Source organism: Fundulus heteroclitus, unplaced genomic scaffold (assembly GCF_011125445.2).
Source record: "Fundulus heteroclitus isolate FHET01 unplaced genomic scaffold, MU-UCD_Fhet_4.1 scaffold_141, whole genome shotgun sequence".
In the NCBI taxonomy this organism is placed as follows: domain Eukaryota; kingdom Metazoa; phylum Chordata; class Actinopteri; order Cyprinodontiformes; family Fundulidae; genus Fundulus; species Fundulus heteroclitus.
Window position 1 is genome coordinate 481749 of NW_023396553.1, and position 16860 is coordinate 498608.

Genomic DNA, 16860 nt, shown 5'->3' on the forward strand with positions numbered 1-16860 from the left:
ATTTACTCACCAGATATAATCTCTCCTGCTTAGAATACAGATGTAGAGCTGCTTTGGGAATGTTTTGGATCTTCAGGATGCTCAGATATTTCACCTCCCTTAACGCAGACGTCAGCTGGGGAAAGTAATGTTACAATGACATAAATGATTTCAGTATGAAACAGGGGCTTTTTGTGGTGCATAGAACTGTCAATATAAGTTAACCACAAAGCACAGAACAGGCTAGTTGAGGCAGCAGATAAACAATCCAAGTAACTGTTTCCTTTGATTTGCTCACTTTGATATGATCCCTAAATCTGATTTTTGCAAACTCTCCATACAATACATATATCAATGCAATATTTGACACCCAATGTAAAATTAAGTTGGATATTAGTTAGCCTTCATTTCCATAAACATTTTGAAAAAAGTCTACAAAACAACGTACTCAGAACACAATTATACACTACTGTATTGTATTTATATGTCACAATCTGCGGGTGTTCGTGTTTTGATTTTCTATTGTGTATGTAGTTTGAACTGTTAAGGTGCGTTCACATTGAACGCGAATGTGGCGGGCCGAGCAACAGATTTACATGACCACCTGATGCACAGGTGCAACACAGGAGCAATGTGACGCAAAGTGACACAAAGCGATGCCACCGAGACAATTCTAGCGATGCAAAAAGCGCAATTTGGGAAATTAAAGCGAAGCCAGAGCAACACCACACCTATGACTGATGCAAAGAAACAGTTTTTGGAGTTGAAAAATCTAAACTTTTGCATCTTGTCACTTGTCAATAATTTCTGTTAGATTCCTTCTATCTGTGTCCCTTCAGTGTCTGTTTATTTCACTCATCACCTAAGCTCAGGTTCTCATTAGTTTTCAGCTGTTCCTCATTCAACCAGAATGGTTTTCCTTGGTCGGTTCCCTCTTGATTAGCTCTCTCCAGCATATTTTCTCTCTGTTTCTCCTTATTTCCCACTGGTTTCTTCTGCTGACATCATGTTTTCAGTGGTTCAGTCATATTTTTTTTTGTCATCACTTTTCTTCATTCTTTGTTTCCCTGACTTAATCCTCATGTGTTGTAAATGTTTTTTTATTTCATAAAATGTTTTACCATCATCCCGCTCTGTGCTTGGGTCCTCCTTAAAGGGGCCATGATAACAAATTAAATTTTTATGAGGTTTTGGGAGTATAATATGGTCTGTTGTGCACTGATGTCAAGTACTCAGTTTTGATAATGTGAAAACTGAATACTAAACAACCTTCCCAGGAGTAATCGGTTTAATTATTTTGTTAAAAAAAACGGTCAGATCAGAAAACGGGTTGTCTTTCTACGTACTTGTTCTCTCCAATCAGAGTACACTACCAAGCAAACAGCCTTCCCTCTCCTCCCCCAGCTGATTCACCGGCTGACCTGGGAGGAGGAAGGTGGAGCAGCGAGCAGACGGCAGCTCCTGATCAGCCTTCCTGTATCGGCTCAAACAGGAGGCAGTCACCGCTGAAGCTACGGAGCACAACTTACCAACGCTCAACCTCAAACTAACTGCTCAGCGGCTACTACAAAGGGGAGCTGATATGTCCGAGGGCCGTCTAAACCGCATGATGTTTCCACTCACTCGTGGATTAAAATGAAAGAATCACAGAAAAGTTTTATAAGGACTTTACTGAAGACTGTTTTCTGTTTGAGGAATTCAAGTCAGGGTTTTCCAACATTTCTGCACCAACACAGAAGGTGGCGAACACAACACTGTCATGACTCGTAAGTTTATTTCACTTCTAAATGCCGTCAAATGTGAGAAAGGTGTGTTTGTTACTGAACAACCCGGCTGTCTGACGACCACCGGTAGAATCATTGTCACCAAAGGGGAGAGTGCTGCGGGTTTGCAGGCAGTGGATTCTCCGCTGAGGTAGCGCGGTGGAGCAGGCTCCCAGCTTAATACGTGCAGCCCCTGCAAATTTTATGTGGGTGCACATCAGTCCCACTGTGTTGAATCACGCCGCCAGTTTAAAGCTTTTGGTCAGCATAGCTGTCAGCTGGTCTGACTGAAAGCTTTAAACTGTCCAACAACCTGCGTCACAAACACTTCAACCAGCCATAAAACCATAATGGATTTGTGACGAGTGTTGCGCTGAGAAGAGAGGTGTGGATGGAGACAGAAGAGGTGTGGGGGGGCCGCCTTTCACCGGTTTTCCAGATATGGTTGTAGCCGCATGTTATTACCGCAACCAACCATTTTACTGAGGTGGGACATTTGGTCTGACAAAATAACAAGCTGAGGTTGTTTTTTTTAAATGAAATTCTTTGGATAAGTTCCACATGCAGCAATATCAGCTACATGAAATGGTTTATACAGTGATATCATGGCACCTTTAACCAGAATCATGACATTACAAGGCATGGGTATGATATTCTCTCGGTATGACCATGAGTACTAATATCCCTGTTTCATTGTATGAAATAATCTACAATAAAACAAAGACTTCAACGTCCACAAATATTTAGGGTCAGATTTCAAGTGGGTATGACAGAAACTTATACCCCGTAAATTATTTGGTCACAAACAAAGAACACAATTGACTGGTTAATTAGTAATGCTATCTGTTCAGGTAGCTAGCCTGCAGCCAGATGCTTAACATACAGGCTCCTCATAACTTATCAACTGTAGTTTTCAAAATAGTTCACCTCATAGGCCTGATCTAACTACTATGTATGACCTTAAAGCTTTGACTATTGAATATGATTTTTACAGTTAAGGTTCAATGTTCCTTTCTTTGGAAAGGGTAAATTTGTTTTACAGAGGTTCAAAATTCACATACATTACAATACTAACTTTGTTATTCTCTGAATTCATCAGGTGGAAGTGCTTACGCTTGGTATATTTGTCTACTGCAAGTTTGTGAAGGCAGTGCGATTTGAAACAACATGCATTTACTTACTAAAACTTTTAACGGGCAGAGATATTTCACTTTGTGCTTACAGCAGGACTGAAGTTGACCTGGAAAAGGCCTGTCTCATTGTCTAGTGTTAACAGCGACTGTCTTAGATGCATTTGTAAGACATCCTCCAGCCCCTCAGTCCACTCTGAAAACAGCTCTTCATCATGCTTTTCCAAAATCTCAAGAAGATGTTCACACTTCCTGAGCACCTCGTCTGCCTCAGCACTCCCCAGAGGCCTGTACAATAGAAAAGAAACAGCACAATGTTATCCATATAGTTTTTAAACCAAATCACAAAAGGTTTTTCATTCCCAACTGAAGCTGCTACCCCCGTAACCTGACCCCAGATAAGCGGAAGACGATGGATGGATGGATGGACAAAATATTTTTATGTTAAGCAGTTCTTAGAAAAGGCTCAAACACTATAAACATTCTTTATATTAGTATATTCGCATGCATAGAGTTACAGCTGCAGTATGAGAAACTCATAATCAGATCTGCTACGTGCTAAACATTTAAAGGTGTTATGTCTGAGCCTGGTAGGTATAGAGTTGGTTCATACATGTGAGGCAACTGGCAGAAGTTGCTTCTGTCGGTAAGGATGCGGCTCCGGAGTTCTTGCGACCATTTGAGGTTCCCAGCCACAGAGGGCATGTTTTTTCCCAGAACTGCACAACCAGACTGCAGCTGAAATAAAATTGGACGTTATTAATGATGGGTGTATTGTACCACAAAATAGAAGTTTGTGGAAGAATTTAATGTTAAACATTTTAATGTTTGACTGAAGTCATCTAAAGGCAGGTATGCCAAATGCTTAGCAAAAGCACAAAATCTTTTTACCTTCATTGGTCATTCTAACTGACCTAGCATGGAAACGTTTTGTACGATTACATTCCCTTTAGTGAGAAAAAAAGAATGAACAACTCAAATTCCAGTTCATTTACCAATGTGGTGAATTAAATGTGTTTCTACTCCATAAGTAGCTGAACCAAGTGACTTATGCCCCATCCACAGACGAACATGGTACATTATCATAAATGATTAAGAAAAAAAAAAAAATGTTTTGGAAACACCTAATCTCGTTGTTGTGCAGACTGGGCCTTACTTAGTTCCTCAGCAGGAGATAAAGCTTTGCTAGGCTGCTAATAACCAAGATCTGCTGAACCCGGGTGATATCTAAAACATGAATGCACTGAGGACTGAGTTTGGACGACATTGCTGCAGAGACTTCAGTATTAAAGCAAAGTTAAAGCAGCACTAAGTAATATTTTTACCTTAGTTTATCCTCTTATAATCCCCGTGATGGTAATTTAAGTGTTTATGAGAAGATTGATGGGGTCTGTGATCTCCATTGTCTCTGGCCGAAAACCACACTTACAACTTTCTATGCACCGACACAGTGGCAGTTCTAAAATTAATAGTTTTACGGTAGCCCAATGTAACCCCGGCCTCACATTGAATACGGTGCAGGTTGCGGATAAAGTTCACCAGAACTTTATCCTTTCTAGTGCCCAGTGTTTCCTGTTTAGCTTGTGAAATTCAGGAGCTTGATACGGTCAAACTTCCTTCTTCCTGAATTTTTTTGCAGCACCGCGCTGCCTCGGTAACCAGACCCACACACGCATGCAATTGATGTGAGTTGACACACTGGTTTTTAATTATCTGGGTTCCTTGCGGCGCCACAACTGTAACTGCACCGCATTCAATGTGAGCCCGGCGCAAGGCTCCATCTAATAAAATGTGATTATAGCTCCTAGCACCTATTCCTGGATCCTGTTCCTGAACCTTTTATGAGGTCAACAGTATGAACTCTATCGGGGTAGGAAAGGAGCTTCGGACTGCAGTGCCAAAATGCACATGGATGATTCTTGTCAAATTCAGGCCCACAGCCTTCCGAAAATGAACTACAGAGTGCACGCTTCTTCTCTCCGGACATTTTTGTTAATTTCTGTGAGGTGGGCTGTGCTTATACGTCATGTCGCGCGAAGGATTGTGGAATTTCTTATAGGTCCTTAGCATTGGTAAGGGACATTGCAAGGTTCCTATGCTAAAGTAGCTATGAGAGGAAGCATACAGGCTCCATTTCATACCATCTTCATTACTGACTGGCCTATTCGGACGGACAGCACTTAGCATGGCGACCGCTGACGCATTTCTGCTTTGGCTAAAGTCCTTAGCCGAAAGACATATTCGGATGGAGCCTAAGGACATTGGCATCAACAGCATTGTTACCAAGTGCACCTGTCATAAGTGACTTTTTGCATGTCTTTTCTGAAGTCTCTTAAATTTTGTGAGTCGCAGGTTGCGGTTTATTAGCCTTGTTTTTGACCTCTCTCTCTCTCCCTCTCAAATTATTAACAACAGCTAGCTTGCACTGCTTTATTACACACAACTGGTTTGTGAGTGGGCAGCTAGTGTCTACAACAGTGCTATTTTCAAAATGTCCTGTAGGGGAAGCACCACTAGAAAATTACTTAGTGCTGTGTTAAAAGCATAGTTTATCAGACTGGGCAAATTTTGAATCCTGAAAGGGAATGAGTAGGCAAGGGAATATTGAACATTTATTTAAAAGAATATTTTAATCCAGCCTCTCACCCCTTCTCTGTGCTGATCCAGTATAACCTGACAGTGGTCTATTTCCTGGTTGAACATTGCTAGCAATACATTGTAGTTAGGAGAAAACAACTCTCGGATTCTGCGTCTCTCCAGAAGACTCCCAAATATCTTCAACAGCTGATGAGAAACAGCATTTAAGAGGAAGTTTTAAACACAGGCAATAAAAAATACACTTAAAAATAATCCTTATGTTGATTCATAAATGGTTGCAAACACACTAGATGTTGTCTATTTGGATTCTTTGCTATCATGAAATCCTGAAACTACCCTGTAGCACACTGTATTTCATTTTTTCGAAATATTAGAGAAGAATGTCCTTACCTTAAAGGCTGAATTCAGGTTTTTGGAGTGGTGAAAGGCCAAATTGAGGACAGTCCCAAGCCTCTGGTCAAAATCTTTGTTCTGCTCCACAAAACGCCTGTGATGATGCACAAAATCCTGGGAACAAAGAGGCAAGGGAAAGAAGTGAGGGATATTTTGACTTGTGTGATTTAAAGGTTCAGATTGAACCTCTACTTCTGTTCAATTTGCATTCTCTTAAAATTTCAGTGCAACCTTCCAAGCCCTCCTTGGCTCAGTTAATCAGTTTTGGCCACAATAGCTCGTACTTGAGAAAAATTTATTCTGACACAAATCAATTTCAAATTGAGTGTCTGTTCCGAGTCACACTGGAAGCTGTTGTAAAATAATATTTACATGTAGCAAATTAAATATTGATGCCCTGATTAATAATGACTCCAGTCACTGGATCTTGTGTGTTGCCTAGCAACAACTTTGCCTTACTAGCTTTCAATTACTGCACTGTGGGGCAGAAAAATAACATCTAATTGTTATTTTTCATTATTTGGCCAGGTCTGTCAATGCCACATATAAACGGCTGTGAATAACAACCCTTAGAGGCCTAATGAATAAATAGCAGTGTGACATCAAGCACAACAGCGACAGCCTCACAACGTCTCACATCATTAGTGTAGTCAAAGGGGTCGTATTTGCTCTCTCTCAGGGTCCGCCAGCGGTCATGAAACTCTTCGCTCATGCTGAACACCATCTCACTTAAGATTTTTCCTCTCGATCCACCAAGTTCAACCTTTTCCAGCTTCAGAAAGTCCAGGGCGGTCGCAAAAATGTCCTGTTAAGGAGATGGGGAAAAATAACTGTTGAATGACACTGACAAGACAATATAAATCTGTTTAAATATGACATGGTTTACTTCATGGAACAAAAAACAAAAACAAAAAAACAACTAATTGAAATTGTCATAAATTGAAAAACAAAAATGCGTAATATCTCAGAACAGTGTCAGAAACATAGAGCATGAAAAATTAAAATAGTTGTATCTTCTACAAACAGAGTCTGTTTCATTTATCCTGGAGTTCGATTTAGCTAAATATAAACTCTACAAATTTGGAAGCACGGCAAGAAAATGTACAGAACCATTGCACATTAAAGAAAAAAAAATAAACAGAATCTTTTCACGGTTAAGTGGAATAGAAATTGGATCTATTTTTTTTTTTACATTTTCAAAATTGCCAATCTTGAAAAAAAGTAGTAAAGACGTTTCCCATAGCACAACAGGGACATTTTGTGAATGTTTTGTTGGTATTGAAGAAAATCCCCTAAAAAAATGTTAGCTGTCTTTGACAAACCTGTATTGTTTTTTTTTTTTCTTATCACAAAAATGCTGAAAAATGACCAATGTCTTTCATTAAAATGGCAGACTTCCTACAGTACACTAGTCATACTGTAGCGTATATTTGTGGGTCAAAGAGGCTTTTTTGTAGCTCTAATGGATTTTGCATGTGTACTCAAGTTCATAGGTGTAAATGAAAAAGCAGGGGGATTGCTGATCAATTAAAAATCTTCTATGGTTTCCTTTCTCCTTACAATCACATGTTTAACATTTATTTATACTAGGTTATTATTAATTGTTTTCAGTTTGGTGCATATGTATGTAAAATGTAGATCAACATCTGTAGAAGCAGCATGGAATAAATATTTGGTTTGTTGTTTTATGGGCAGATCTCAAAGAAATGTTTTTCAGCGGCTTATACGCGTGCAAATTTGGTGAGTTTTTGTTAATGCTCAGGAATCCAAAAAGACAATGTACTCTGAATAAGAAAGAGAAATGAATGGTAGAAGCAGAAGATGAAAAAAACAACAACAATAAACACTTGTGTTTTAATAGGCCTTTAAATGCTTTGAGACACAAATACAGCTCTTCTGCTACCTTTTTAAGACTGAAGCCTACACCCTTGCCATCCTGCAACAAATCCACAACAGAGCCACGCTGGTGAACCCACACACCTCAATCATAAGAAGCCTTTCCATGATGCAGTCTAAACGCTTGAAGATAAGTGTTGCAGGAAAGTCCCACAACTTGGTGTTCTTCTCGTGCTTGTAGTAAGCAGGTATCTGCTGACGGTAAGTGTGAAACAGTCCCTTGAAGGAACGCAGAACTGAGATGCTTATTTGCACTCTCTCCATCCCTTCCTCGAGTTCCATCTTAAACAGTTCTTCAGGAATAAGGTACGCAAAGGCCTGGGGGAAGACATGTACAGTTTGGTTAGATTTCTTCCCTTCTCCTTTCTCATCCACATATCCACTAATTATCAGTGTACCTTTTCTATGATCAGATTAGAGAACTCTTGCAAGAGTACCACCATGCGCTGTGGGGTGCAATAGTACTGGGAATGACTCCAGATGAGGCAAAGAGTGTGAAAAAGAGGAGGTAGTAGAGGTTCCACCTGTGAAAAACTCCTCTCTTCTAAGTTGCTGATCTGTCTCCTCAGAGGCCGTAGGTACAGATCTATGTCTTCTGCTTCAATCACAGCTGTAGTAGTTTTGTACATGGAATATACAAACATAATGCGTCAAATTTGCTCCAACATCATCAAAGCACATATCATGAAGTTACCATGACTGATAGATGAACGGATGGATATACAGAAAAGATATTGAGAAAACTTGCTTGTGTGGGTAAATGTTGGTATGAGTGTTTATGAATACAGTAAATGCTTTTATAGTTGTTACTCGGGGAACAGTGCAACAGTTTTGATACCTTCTGCAAAAGGAATCAAACCTGTTGAACTCCGCATTTTGTCACACCACAAAATTTTATTTATTGTATTTGGATGTTATGTGATAGACTTACACAAAGTAACATAACTGTGAAGTGAAAGCAAAAGTGTTGTAATGTGACAAAAGATAAAATTGTTTAAAGGGTATAAATGCTTTGCAAGACACTGATAAATCACAAGGAAAGAGTTGTGTGAGATTAGAGGACAGAGTAAAGTAATTTACCGTCGTCGACTTTGACACAGACATCCTTAAAGGCATTGTAGTAACTGCTCTTCACTCTTCTCAGGATCTCCATGATTTGCTCCACTTTGGAGCTCTGGATCTGTCAACATGACAATATAAAAACATGACAATTTATGTGCTTTGACTGTTCCTATTCATATTTATAGGTAGTGGTATATCAGCCCTTCCCTATGACAAATGCTATTTCAGTCAGTCACCCAGCCAGTTTTTGCTTAATTTCTTATCTCTTTTTTACGTTAATTATGTCTTTTCATATCTAGGAATAACTCAGGGACCCAGTTACAAAATATTATATTCTTATTAATACCAAAAGGATAGGTCTGTTTGTGTCTATGCAATACTTAATTTTGTGGGATTATGTATTTCTGCAGTATTCAAAAATGCACATATTTTGCAAACAATATCGCTAAAATATTATTAAGAAAGCTGAAACAAATTCCAAGATAGTAAATTATTTGTTTGTAAAGATTTGTGGCTTAATTATGTCAATGCTTGAGTTACTGTCAGGACAACTCTGTTTTGGTCTTCAAATTACAATTTTCTTTTCTGTGCTTTGCTCTGAATGTGTTCACTCTACCCTGCTGTGGTAGCGTGAACCCTGTTGTTGGTGCTTTGTTGAGAATTTTTTCACTATATATATATATAGATATATATATATATATATATATATATATATATTATATATATATATATATATATAATATATAATATATACACCTTTATATATATAAATTACACCTTTACAATCAGAGTTCAGTTTAAATTTGCATCAATCATACCACATTGACCTCTACAGAGCTAGTGTCATACTTGGGACTGGATGCCCAGTAGGTTTTCCCTCTGGTTGGACCAAAACCGGATCTCCACGTTGGGACCTGGGTGGTCTCCCTGAAGCAGAAGCAGCCAGAGTCTTTCTTAAGCACATTCCAGATCTGTCCAGACCACTGAACTATTAAAGTTTCTATAGAGTATAACAAGCCATGGTCCAGTGGCCATCCAGTCGGGCTGCAGGGGACAGACAGTGAATCAGTCAGTAAGGATGAAAATAAAAATGTGAGGCATGGAAACATGAAAACACCTTTGGCAGACTTCAAACAGGAGTTCATTACTTTAGCAAGTTGGGGGTTGTCATGATCAAGTTGTAAATCTTTTTAATGAGTTTGTTTCACTCAATAAAAAATAAGCAATTTAAAGTTCTCTCTTTTTAATCTTACTTCTGTCAGAATAATTAAATCACTGGTATACATTTACTTTTATACTGATTGGGCCATTTAGTTTATTATTATTATTATTATTATTATTATTATTATTATTATTATTAGCTATTAATTCCTCTGTAGGTTGCGCAAAACCTGGAAAAATATGCACACTAAAGCAGCCCGTATATCACTGTTTGGAGGAAAGATTTATTTAGATGTAATCATCCACAGTGTATAAACTGTAGCCATTGCTATGTTTTGTGCGCTGAGCGGCCATATTTGATTTTGAGGAGGTTGGTAGAATTCTTCCAACCTTCGATGGAGCTTTCTGCTAACTTTCCCAACTTTGAACTTAAAATTGTCAGCTTCTGACCAAAATGTTTTACATCTAATTACAATGTACAATTTAAATAACTAAGCAGTGCCAATCTAACATAATAAACATGATAAAAAACAAATTTTAATTTTTTTGTACTTGTTTTTGAGACAAGACGTAAGTAATTAAAAAGTCAAGTGCTGTGATAATCATGTTCTCAGAATCTCTGTCAAGACGTTGATACGTAGATTTAACAGAGGTGATACTTGTTACAAAACAAAAGTTTGAGAATCCAATGCTCTACTTTGACAGTACTATAATTGAAAGAAAGTGGTGTACAAATTTTTAAAAAAAAATCACAACTACAACATCTGTACTTGGTGGTGGAAGTAACTTAGTAGGATGTTCTAACCTAAAACCAATATCTTGGGGTTGTGCTCTCTGCACACACAGGGGAAGAGGCAGCAGGGTCCTTCCCTCTGCGTGGCCTCTCAGTGTCACCACCTTGCTTCTGAATCTCTCCAGGTGGCGATGGATGTCTTCAGAAACCACCCGCGGCCAGTCCTCACGTTTAAGCCCGTTGGACAGCACAAATACCAGCACCTGTATCGACACATGGACTGTTTTGCAGGTCATTTTGATCAGTTTTATACCATTCCACACACACACACCAGCCCTATGTGTTCTTTTTGTGTTTTTACAAGCATACAGTGTAATGTTCATGTATAGAAAGCATACGGTGCAAACATATTCCTTTCCCCTTGAACTTATTTACATTTTGGCACGTTGTAAAAATCTGCAAAGTGCATTTGTATTATGAGGCAACACATTATAGAAGCATCTTTTGCTGCAATTAAAGCTGATAGTCTCTTCTATGTGTTTATCAGCGTTGCATATCTGGAGATGGACATTTTTGAACAAGGTGGTCAGGATGGCCAGTTCGGTTGTGACTCGTGCCCTGGACTGTACAGTAAGGTCGGGGACAAGGAAGATTTTGTCCAGATTTTGGCTCTATCTATCTATCTATCTATCTATCTATCTATCTATCTATCTATCTATCTATCTATCTATCTATCTATCTATCTATCTATCTATCTATCTATCTATCTATCTATCTATCTATCTATCTATCTATCTATCTATCTATCTATCTATCTATCTATCTATCTATCTATGTGTATGTGTACATATTCATTAATAAATTATTTGAATAATTTTCCCAGATGTACACCTTTTACGCTGTTTTGCTGCCGTAACAATTTCTCCCACGGAGGATGAATACAGTCTAATCTAATGAATTATCACTAAACTTTTTAGAAACGTATTTATATTTATTCATTTAAAATACATAATTTTGATATGTAAGATAGTCGAGATAAGATAGTTAAGTTAAAAGAGTTAGGTTTGATGTTGTAAACGGACACAACGTGAAAAAGTTCAAGGGGTATAAATAGTTTGAAGGCAGTGTATGTTTATTTTTTCTTTGCAGTTCAGCTCCATAAGCTGTTTTGGTATTCACTGACAGTTAATCACAATGTACAACAGCAGGAACTCCTCCAAGTTAAGGGAAATTGCAGTTAAAAGATGTTTGTACTGTAATATTTTCAACATTAATCCCATAGTCATCTCATATTCCATCAGGGTCATATGTGTGCTCATAAACCGTCCAACCTCAGAGATGACCACAGGTAGGTGCTCCATTGGGTATCCAGGAACTTCCCCCAGTCTAAACTGGTGCCTGAAATCTTGGCGGGCGATTCTCTTTACGCCTTTCTTCAGCACACACAGCAGCTTGGTCTTCCATGGTGGAGATGTCTTCACAGGACCAAAAACAGTAGGAATGCTTTCAACAGCATTGAAAGCACCAGAAATAAGTAGTGACTTATTTCAAAAAAATTTGACATTAGATAGAGCATAGACATCAATATTTACTCAATGTATCTGCATCTTAGATATCTTGTTCATGGTACAGGAATGTATGGCTGCATATAAACATTTTTGTTTATTATTAGTCTTAAGGACAGGGTGCATTTAACCTATTATACACTCTTCTCACATAAGACTGCTTTACCTATTGCATGTGTGCATTTCTTACCTGAGCGTCTCCTGCATGCAGCGTCCCACCAGGTCCGGTGAAAAGCAGCAGCCTGTTAGTCCAGATGTGGTCCAGAAAATCCAGTATAATCTTTTGATTCTCCTCTGCAGCGATAAAACGGTTCCACTTATCCGTCTTCACTCGCAGCACACAGAAGGCCTGCTCTCGAAGGAAGTCAACTCTTTCATCTGACAGCACCACCCCGGCCTTCAGAGAGGGTTCCTGCGGGACACGCACTCCTCCTGCAACCCCGGTGGTCATCCCTCCGCTGTTACCTCTACTTGTGCCCCCGGCTTCAGCCATGAAGACTCCTCTGGTGGAAAGAGGAGAGGTAAACAGGAGCATCTTGATTCTTTGTGCAAGGGAATGTGAAACCTGAGAAGAGGTTCAAATAGAACAAGATAACAGCAGGTACTAGCTTACTTCAGTCCTGCTTGACAAGATCGATGGTTCTCTCTGTAATCTGAAGAACAGCGACGTCCTTCTTCTTCTGTCCAAACTTGGTTTCCTTTCTTTTCTTTGGCCACCTGGAACAGCTATCCACAACTGGATCGACAGTTGCCCTTGTCACCGTGACAATGGCTCTGTGGCATGGCTTCATTACACTAAATGGCAGTGTCTGTTTGTTGAGCTTACGGAGCTTGTAACCCTATCCAAGTAACCTGAACTTTCAGAGGAGACTCACAGAGAGCCCCACAGGACGTGCAAAAAATGTAACAACCGAAATGTGCACGTACAATAAGTTTTCATGACTGTAGTGCTTTGCAGAACAGTTATTGCCCCTTTCAGTTTTTAAAAATGTGTTTTTCATTACAATCTAGGTCACCTGATTCTTTTTCTTCCTGTAAGTAATTCAATCTAAGTACAAGTTCAGTTTGAAAGTTAAGGCCTCATTGGTTTGTTTGAGAAAATTAGTCACTAAATAGCATCATAAAGACCAAGGAACGCTCCAGGCAGGTCAGGCGTCTGAAATTCTGTGAAGCAATTTGGATTGCCTTGTGAATGAATGTTTATTAACACATAAACTTGCCTTGTCTATTGCAGGGTTAAAAAAGAAAAACATTAAGCCAAGCTTTGGACAGAGCACTTTTCATTCAATCATCCAAAAAGGGAATAAGTATATAATACAACTGAAAAACTACCAAGACATGAGTTTTAATCTGAATTGACTGACTTGTCAAGGAGAGTATCAATCAGAGCAGCATCACAGATACCTGTGGTAACTGGAGGCGATGCAGAGATCCTCTGCTCAGGTAGGTGAGATGTTCTTGTAGCAGTACTGAAAGTTGTTTGCTCCACACATCTGAGTCTAACCATAGAGTGATATAAAGAAGTTCTAGTTGCAGTTTACCATTATTCATGTTGGGGAAAACAGCAGACATGTGGAAGAAGGTACCCTGGTAAGACCGTAGTGTAACTTTATACATGCAAGCCAGTCTGATGAAAAACTAATACTGCACATCATCCTGAACACTCTCCCCACCATGAAAAATTATGGTGGTGGTATCATGATTTTGCGGAAGATTTTCTACTTCAGGGACAGGCAATCTGGCCAGGGTTCGTAGGAAGATGGATTGGGTTAAATCCGGGGTGATACTGGAAGAAAGTCTGTGAGAAGCTGCAGAAAAATTAACGTTGGTTTACCTTCCAGCAGGACCACATCCCTAAGCACACAGAACTCCAATTGACTAGTTAAGATTGAAGCACATTCATGTGTTCAAGTGATCCAACTTTAAACTTCACAGATGCTCTTCATTCAGTCTGACGGAGCTAGGGGTCTTTAGCAAAAAAACAAACGAGATGTGCAAAGCAAGAAGAGCCATACCTTAAAAGAATAGCAGCTATAGCTTTGTCTTGGTTAACCTTTTGCCACATTTTGGGCATGACTAAAGAACATCTGATGTATCTGAACTCCCTGATGCTGGCAATCGTACCAGAATGTTTTGTAGGATGGGATCACCATTCATTGGGCCTGGTTTCACCTCATGTCAAATTCCTATAGATTCTACTTAGGTTGAATAGATCAGACACCCCAGATCTACAGCTTTCTTATTTTTCCAAGGTCCCACTGCCGTCTTCCTTACAGGGTCCTGATGCTATAGGGGAGAGCGGCTGGTGTTTAGAACGTGTGACTGATCTGCAAAATGTTGTCAAATGACAAAATAATATCCTTTTAAGTTCCATAATACATGTTTTCCCAACAGAGCATTGAAGTTAAATAAAGTAGCAGTATAACAAAGCAGTAAGCAAGGGTTTGCAATGTTTGGGCCAATAAGTGTCTGCCTGTAGTTATTTTCATCTTATAACCACATCACGTTATATGTGAACAAAGATTTTCCCCAAAACATCCATGCATTTCTGACTAGTGCAATGTGCAGAATCCGCCACATGAGGGCAGGCGGGTTCAATGCTTCTGACAAAATCCTTCAGCTGTAATCCAAAGTGACCCTAACCATGACATCCTATTACAAATGTTATGCCATTTATGTAAAAATGTGGAAAAATGGGACGTTTCTCTAACTATGTTACTTGAAATACCACAACAATGATTACCCTTATAAGATCCTCCAGTCTGTGAGTTTAACATTAGGACATAGACCATAATCCTCTCCAAATTTTAAAATAGAGCAGCTGGAGAAGCCAAGGCCTCTTTGGGAAGCCTGGCATTTAAGTGCATTGCTAACCTTATAGACATACATTTAATCCTTATTTGTGACAAATCAATGAAACAGTGCACTACAATATCCACAAATGGATGAATAAGTATCCCTTCAAAACAGGGCTTTTAAAAGCTAAAGGTTTATTGGTGGAGAAGTCCTGTATTCCTTCACAGGGTAAAAATAGAATTAAATCCTTTCCCATCATATCAAAGAGGATTTTATTTTCTTATTCAGTTAGTTTCTTTTCAGCAATTGCACCCCTTTGTTCACTGTAAACTGAAGGTAATCTTTGGTAAGGATTTTTTTTTAATTATATCATTTCTATTTATTAAATGCCAAAAGTAGAATAGTGTTTTTTAATAACTTTCCTCAAAGTTTTTAAATTACGTATTGGGCTGAAATCAGGGCTTTGTGATAGTCAGTTGGAAACACTGGTTTTACATGTCCTTAAGCCACTTTGTAATTAATTGGAATTCCCCTAACAGCCATTGTCCTTGTTAAAGACCTATTTGCTCCCATGCTTTACCCTTCTTAGCTCCGTCTAATGTGTTTGAACAGTGTTTGATGTTTTGTCTTACAAATAACTGCAAGATTGTGTCATGATTTGGGGTTTTTGTTATGGTTTATGTTGGTCTTTTAATTAGTTCCACTCTCCTGTCTTAGTATTAGCTCTGGTTTTATTATTTGCAATGTTCTGTTTGGTCTTTATTTTATGTTGATTTGGTTCTGAATTAGTCTAGTTTAATTTCTGTTTTGGTTTAGTAATTCTCTCATGTAATAAATTCTGTCTTAGGTTTAGGTCTGTACAAGTTTTGGTTAATGGAATAGTTTGAGTTTTAATGTGGTTTGATTTTGTACTTTGTTTTATATTATCAGTTTCTTCTGGCCTGCTCAGATCAGTTCTGTCACCAGCCTTTATTCAGCTCACCTGCCAGCGCATTCTTTTGTCTTTCCTGTCACTCCCCTTCACCAGTCACCATCCAATCGGATTCAGTTTACTTCCAGCCATTTTGTCCCCCCTGATCAGCTCCACCCATTCTGGTAAATTAGTTTCACTCTGTTCACCTGCTCACTCCCCTACTTATATCTGCCTCTGTTCTCCTGCACTCTGCCAGATCATTGTCTAACTCTCTTTGGTGAGTCTAGTCCAGCATTCCTTCTTGTTTGTTTGCCTGTTGACTGACCCAATTTGGCATTTTTGACCTCTGTGCCATCCTGATCCTGAGATGATCCTGATCCTGTGTCCTTGCCTGTTTTTTCCCGCCCGCCTGTGTACCGACTTGGAACTGTTATTTGACCACCGAGCCTGCATATTCCCTGACTGAACGTTTTGAGCTTTATTAAAGCCTTTTGTTTGCATTTTCGTTGTGTCTGGCTGAATACTGGCTCCTCCTGTCTCTGGTTTCGTGACAGATCGTCTTCATTTAGTTCAAATGTTTGGATTTATCCTAAGTTTAGAAAGCTATCACATCATCATCTGGGCTTTGTCGATTTGTTTAAAGACATGGTAATGTCAGGTATGTAAACTTCTAAATTTAACAAATAATAAAAAAAAATCTATTGCCATTTTGGCATTGAAAAATAGAAATAATTAACTTTTTGTGTTCTGTCTGGCAGTATGATAATAAGAATTGTTCTCTTAATGCCAAAAAGAGCCCAACAGATGGTACTCTCACAAGTGGAGCCTTACCGCTTTCGCCACAGTTCTCTTCTTGATTTATATATGCAAG

The 16860-nt window shown here is 38.9% G+C and overlaps 2 protein-coding genes across 2 annotated transcripts; both read right to left on the reverse strand.

The window, feature by feature from the left end:
• Nucleotides 1-3042: 3042 nt before the first annotated feature.
• On the reverse strand, nucleotides 3043-8068 carry LOC118558661 (dynein heavy chain 11, axonemal-like; the record flags this gene model as incomplete). The annotated part of the gene is made up of 5 exons (XM_036129129.1): nucleotides 7844-8068; nucleotides 6501-6668; nucleotides 5861-5977; nucleotides 3486-3610; nucleotides 3043-3160 (listed from the first exon to the last, which is right to left on the reverse strand). Coding segments are annotated over exons 1-5 (726 nt in total), but the record flags the coding sequence as incomplete, so codon positions are not given.
• A 745-nt stretch (nucleotides 8069-8813) lies between these two features.
• Nucleotides 8814-13028, reverse strand: LOC118558662 (dynein beta chain, ciliary-like). Its single transcript, XM_036129130.1, has 6 exons — nucleotides 12894-13028; nucleotides 12471-12783; nucleotides 12047-12190; nucleotides 10823-10978; nucleotides 9671-9748; nucleotides 8814-8939 (listed from the first exon to the last, which is right to left on the reverse strand). Exons 2-6 carry the CDS (start codon nucleotides 12771-12773, stop codon nucleotides 8814-8816), a joined length of 807 nt encoding a protein of 268 aa, XP_035985023.1. The 5' UTR covers nucleotides 12774-12783; nucleotides 12894-13028.
• Between the last annotated feature and the right edge of the window lie 3832 nt (nucleotides 13029-16860).

Excerpts from the sequence above, each read along its gene's own strand:
- LOC118558662 (XM_036129130.1), bottom strand. The coding sequence starts at position 12,773 with ATGGCTGAAGCCGGGGGCACAAGTAGAGGTAACAGCGGAGGGATGACC. Across the intron at positions 10,979-12,046 it reads TACCTGTGGTCATCTCTGAG|GTGCTGGTATTTGTGCTGTC; the intron begins GTTGGACGGTTT and ends GTGTCGATACAG. Across the intron at positions 8,940-9,670 it reads TACTGGGCATCCAGTCCCAA|ATCCAGAGCTCCAAAGTGGA; the intron begins GTATGACACTAG and ends TCATGTTGACAG.